Source organism: Palaemon carinicauda, chromosome 16 (genome assembly GCF_036898095.1).
Source record: "Palaemon carinicauda isolate YSFRI2023 chromosome 16, ASM3689809v2, whole genome shotgun sequence".
NCBI lineage: Eukaryota > Metazoa > Arthropoda > Malacostraca > Decapoda > Palaemonidae > Palaemon > Palaemon carinicauda.
The window spans coordinates 118,156,202-118,162,285 of record NC_090740.1 but is presented as its reverse complement, the minus strand read 5'-3'; the positions used below and the strand labels follow the sequence as shown (position 1 = coordinate 118,162,285).

The window sequence follows — 6,084 nt, the reverse complement described above, 5'->3', positions numbered from 1 at the left end:
TTCACTCTATCACAAGCCATTCCCTAGTGTTCAGTAATGCTGAGTCACATACATGTTGCATGTTCCTGCAGTTGGACGATACTTACAAAGAAGATAACTATTACTCACATTTATAAGGCAAACTCACCATGAGGAAAAGTAAAAAGTAATGCTGCGATGATTGTGTCAAAATGAGTATCCTGAAATAACGCCATGCGTTATTAAAAAAAAAAAAAAAAAATGCCTTATGATTAAACACTCGTAGCTTCTAGCTATAATTATCTCTTGTTGTCAAGGCCTCATGCTCCTACATTGCAGTAAGTACAGAGTCTGTTTTTGTTACATGAATAGTGAAGAATATCTTCACTAGCAGAATATCTAGGTACCTCTTTGATTGTATGTTGAAATACGATGAACTTTAATTGAGATTTGAACGTCCACGTAAAAAAAAGAAAAAAAAAAAAATTATCAAGTTCTTCCAGTCTTCGTGTAATAATGGGAAATTCTATCAAAATATTATGTTACTTATTTCATTGCTTCTAACATCCACGTAAAAAAAAAAAAAAAAAAAAAAAAAAAAAAAAAAAAAAAAAAAAAAAAAAAAAAAACATCCGGTCTTCGTGTAAAAACGGGAGATTCTATCATGGGACTATTTTACTTGTTGCTTCTATCTGTTTGATATCCGTATTTACCAAAGGATTAAATTCCATTTTCCAAACTATTTATTTACTTTCTTTTCCCAACATTGAACGGTCTTCTGTTTTTATGTCTATATGTAAAATGTTATCGTACCAACTCAAAAAAATCTTTTCACATATTCTTCTTCACCAACTTTGAAATGCCCAAAACATGTTTATAAACAAGAAACTCTTTCATATAAGGACAATATCTACCTAAACCAAGTTTATTACACGCGGTATAATTTCGATAAGTTTGTGGCATATCGTTGATAACACGTATTTAAACATTCTTTTCTGAGGTGTTTAACTTTACAAAAGTACTCCGTCGCTTAACAGACGAGAGAGGCACTCAGTATAGCGAAGACCTCCGCCGTGGCAGCTTATTCCTTGACCTTCCGCTTGACCTAGACCCTGACCTTTGACGTTAACATGTATTAATTGACGTGAATTTTCATACACTCAAATATGAACCAAATTTGAAATGTCTGTGACAACGATGCCCAAACTAATGGCTGATTACGTAAATTGGACGTTTTGCTTGACCGTGACCTTGACCTTCCAAAATTGAATCACTTCCTGGTTTTCACATAACAGTTAATCCCTGCTACTTTTATTACCCAACGATTAAAATAGTCGCCAGGAAGCTGATCATAAACACACACACGCAAAAAAAAAAAAAAAAAAAAAAAAAAAACACTCAAACAGGGGTGAAAACATAAACTCCTTCCAACTTCGTTGGCGGAGGTGATAACTGTCAATAGCCTTGTAAGCTATAGCCTTCGGACGGCATCGGGTAAGTATCCTTCACTGACGCCACATAAAGTTTATTCAGTTTAATTATACACCGTTCTTATACCATCAAAAGATAAAAACGCTCTTGACGTTAGAATCGTCATTATCAGTGACGCAAAGACAGAATCCACATATTTTATATCGTTATGTTAACAAAGTTATTTTAAAATAAATTTTCTAAAGGTACAGGAGACTCTTTAGCTATGGTAAGCAGCTCTTCTAGGAGAGGAGCACTCCAAAATCAAACCACCGTTCTCTTGTCTTGGATAGTGACATAGCCTCTGTACCATGGTCTTTCACTGTCACGGGGTAGACTTCTCTTGCTTGAGGTTAGACTTGGGCACACTATTCTATCTTATTTCTCTTCCTCTTGTTTAGATTTTTTATGTTTATATACGAGAGAATCATTTTAAGGTTGTTACCGTTCTTAAAAATTTTATTTTAACATTTAACTATTTCACTTGTAGTTTCCTTATTTCCTTTCTTCACTGGGCTATTTTTCATGCTGTAGCCCTAGGGCTTATAGCATTCTGCTTTTTCAACTAGGGTTGTAGCTTAGCAAGTAATAATAATAATAATAATAATAATAAAAATAATAACAATAACAATAATAATAATAATAATACTTGATAAATCCATGATTTCAATTTTTTTTCCCATAGATAATTCATAATTTTTCAGAAGGGAATTCAGGCTGCAATATTTATCACATAGCTTTATCCTATAAACAATGACACCCTTCACAAACATGTCAATGGATGGAATCAACCAATGTAATGTGGGATTTTATTAATCCTGAAATCCATTCAAAACGTTTAAACTCATCCATTGAGACTATCAATTGATATGAAACGTTTTTTGATACGTTGTAAACCTTTTGAAAACACCATATATCCTCTGAAGTTCTTTCGAGCTCTTTGCTTTGCGGACAAACAGTTTTATTATTATTATTATTATTATTATTATTATTATTATTATTATTATTATTATTATTATTATTATTATTGGCTAAGTAATAGCCCTTGTTGGAAAAGCAGGATGCTATAAGCCTAGAGGCTCCAACAAGGAAAATAGGTATGATATTATTATTATTATTATTATTATTATTATTATTATTATTATTATTATTATTATTAGCTAAGCTACACCCCTAGTTTGAAAAGCAGGATTCTATAAGCCCAGAGGCTCCAACAAGGAAAATAAATATGAATTTCATTCTATTTTTATAACAAGAATAACTGCAATAGTCTCTCTATCTGTCTGGAGCAACTTAGCAACCACGTACTGTTGAATTATTTTTTAATATATTCAGTCATCGTTGTGTCAAAATCAAAATAACTAAATCATTTGATTACTGATATATAGCTAAAAGTTTTTGTTTATCAGTGTAAGATGACTACATATTTGCAGAATCTACAAAAACTCTGTATTTGAGTGCGTGTTAAAGAGTAAAAGGTAAAATTTATTCGTCTGGGATCAAAAACTAGAAATGGAAATATGATCGGGCGTGAAAGATTTAATTACGACATAGAATGTTACCTTATTAAAAAAATCATTTGAAAAATGTTAATCTTATATCTTTTTATTTCATTTCTCCTAACATTAAACTATGTACCGATATTTATGACCTACACAACATGCAGAACTTTGTATAAAAGATATTTTTTTTTTTTTTTTTATTCCAGCGCCCCTCGGTAGTTAAACCGTTTTTTTCCATTGCTCATAAAAGAATCTCAACTGATATTTAGCGAGTGTTTCGCCCTACTAAAGTTTTCAAGTGGGCCCATAAGCCTTCATCATAAGTTACTTTATCATACCACTGATACTTCTTTGAATAGATAAATCCAGGCTGTGCCTGCAGTGGGCCACTGCTAGTAAGGCCTGACAAATACTGCCTTTCTACCCTTCACAACGAGCCCTTCTGACTTGGAACTTTTACACGAGCAGGCTGACATAAGTCTCCTTTTATACTTTATTTATGAAAGATCTGTTTTATTGTTGTTGCTGTTCATAAAACATATTATTCCAATTGTTCCTTACTTCCTTTGTTGTTTATTTATTACATTATTTCCTTTCCTCACTGGACTATTTTTCCCTGTTGAATCTCCTGGTCTTATAGCATCTTGCTTTTCCAAGTAAGGTTTTAGTTCAGTTAGTAATAATAATAATAATAATAAATAATAATAATAATAATAATAATAATAATAATAATAATAATAATAATAATAATAATAATAATACTTAGTTTGTAGAAAAGTGCCCTCTATTCAAAGTTGTAATTGACTGATATGACTGATTTTTACTAATATAAAATTATTGTAATGCTTTGTTTTTTACGAAGTCACCGAATAATTGAATAAATTGCCTAATGTTAAAAATAATAATGAATAAAGCTATTCTTACTCTGACCGTATACCCAGATCTCATGAAAAGATATTATAAAGATTGTACACCCTGTCTGAGGTCGTAGAAGTTGTTGTCGTCGAAGTCATCAATGTCGACCAAATGGTCGAAGTCGTTATCGTTGTCGAATTCGTCAAAGTTGTTGTCATTGAAGTCGTCGTTATCAAAGTTATCATCGTTGGAGTTATCCTAGAAGTTGTCGCCGTCGAAGTTTTCATTGTCAAGTCGTTGAATCTATTGTCGTCGTCATCAAATTCGTCAAAGTTGTCGTCGTCGAAATCGTCGTTGTCGAAGTTATCATCGGTGAAGTTTTCATCGTAGACATTGTTGCCGTAGAAGTTTTTGTCGTCGATGTCGTTCAAGTTATTGTCGTCATTGAATTCGTCGAAGTTGTTTCCGTCGAAGTCAACATTGTCGAAGTTATCATTGTTGAAGTTGCTGTCGTAGAAGTTTTCGTCGTCGAAGTCGTTGAAGTCATTATTGTTGCAATCGAATGCGTCAAAGCTGGTGTTGTTGAAGTTGTCGTTGCCGAAGCTATCGTCGTTGAAGTTGTCATCGTAGAAGTTTTCACCATAGAGGTTTTCATCATTGAAGTCATTGAAGTCATCGTCATGGTCATCAAATGTGTTAAAGTTGCTGATGTTGAAGTCGTCGTTAAAATTGTTGTCATTGAAGTCGTCGCAGAAGTTTTCTTTGTCAAAGTTGTTGAGGTTATTGACATCGTCATCGAATGTGTCAAAGTTGCCGATGTCGAAGTCGTCGTTAAAGTTGTTGTCGTTGAGGTGGTCGTAGAAGTATTCATTACCGAAGTTGTTGAAGTTAATGACATTGTCATCGATGCGTCAAAGTTGCCGATGTCGAAGTCGTTGTCGTTGAAGTTGTCGTCATAGAAGTTGTTGCTGTAGAGTTTTTGTTGTTGAAGTCGTTGAAATTATTATTGTCATCATCGAATTCATCAAAGTTGCCAATGTCGAAGTCGTTGAAGTTATCGTCATTGAAGTTGTCATCGTAGAAGTTGTCGCCGTCAAAGTTTTCGTAGTCGAAGTCGTTGAAATTATTATCATTGTCATTGAATTCGTCAAACCTGTCGTCGTCGAAGTCCTCGTTATTTGAGTTATCGTCGTTGAAGTTGTCGTCTTAGAAGTAGTCACCTTCAAAGTTTTCATCGCTGAAGTCGTTGAAGTTATTGTCATCATCATCAAATTCATCCAACTTGTCGTCGTCGAAGTCGTCGTTATTGAAGTCATCGTTGTTGAAGTTGTCATCGTCAAAGTTGTCACTGTAAAAGTTTTCGTCATTGAAGTCGTTGAAGTCATTGTCGTCGTCATTGAATGCGTCAAAGCTGTCGGCGCTGAAGTCGTCATTGTCAAAGTTATCATCATTGAAGTCATCGTAGACAATGTCACCGTAGAAGTTTTCGTCGTCGAAGTCGTTGAGGTCAGTCTCGTCGTCATCGAATGTGTCAAAGTTGCCAATGCCGAAGTTGTCGTCATCGAAGTTGGTGTTCTTGGCAACTCAAAAATTAGAGAATGAATTTTTGATACTGAATATACGCATCTACATAAATCTTAATAATTGGATTAATTCACGCTTTAGTAACTAATGTCAAAGCAAAATAAGAATGCAAGTATAATTTTTCAAGGAAAACCTAGTGGGAAGGAAAAGAATATCATGGGTGCAAAATGAAACAGAATGTAACAATAAAACTGTTGAGATCATTTGAATATATGAATTCTTACTAGTTCTTGACCTTTTAATTGTCACAGTGTAAGCTGTTATGTACTTTGACATTCAAAATACATTCTTGATTATGCTTATAATGATACTGTTTATTATTATTATTATTATTATTATTATTATTATTATTATTATTATTATTATTATTATTATTATTATTATTATTATTATTATTACACGCTAATCTACACCCTAGTTGGCAAAACAGGATGTTGTAAGCCCAAGGGCTCCAACAGGAAAAAAATCCCAGTTAGGAATGGAAATAAGGTAAAAAACTACAAGAGAAGTTTAAGAACAATAATAACATTAAAATAAATCTTTCATAAATAAACTATAAAACCTTGAAAATTAGAATTTGATAAAAACTTCAAAATAACAAGAGGAAGAGGAACAATATAGAATAGTGTGCCCGAGTGTATCCTCAAGCAAGATATCTCTAACCCAAGACAGTGGAAGATTATGGTACAGAAGCTATGGCCCTACCTGAGATTGA

At 33.2% G+C, this 6,084-nt stretch overlaps 1 protein-coding gene across 1 annotated transcript in view; it reads right to left on the bottom strand.

Annotated features, from left to right (window-relative positions):
* Window positions 1–3,874: 3,874 nt before the first annotated feature.
* Window positions 3,875–6,084, bottom strand: part of LOC137655516 (probable serine/threonine-protein kinase clkA) — a 2,234-nt gene continuing 24 nt past the window's right edge. The window contains exons 1-3 of the mRNA XM_068389414.1: window positions 6,075–6,084; window positions 5,006–5,368; window positions 3,875–4,545 (exon numbers count right to left, since the gene is read on the bottom strand). The exon at window positions 6,075–6,084 is cut by the window's right edge and continues 24 nt beyond it. Coding sequence (XP_068245515.1) covers window positions 3,875–4,545; window positions 5,006–5,368; window positions 6,075–6,084 — 1,044 coding nt within the window. The remainder of the gene's footprint in view (window positions 4,546–5,005; window positions 5,369–6,074) is intronic.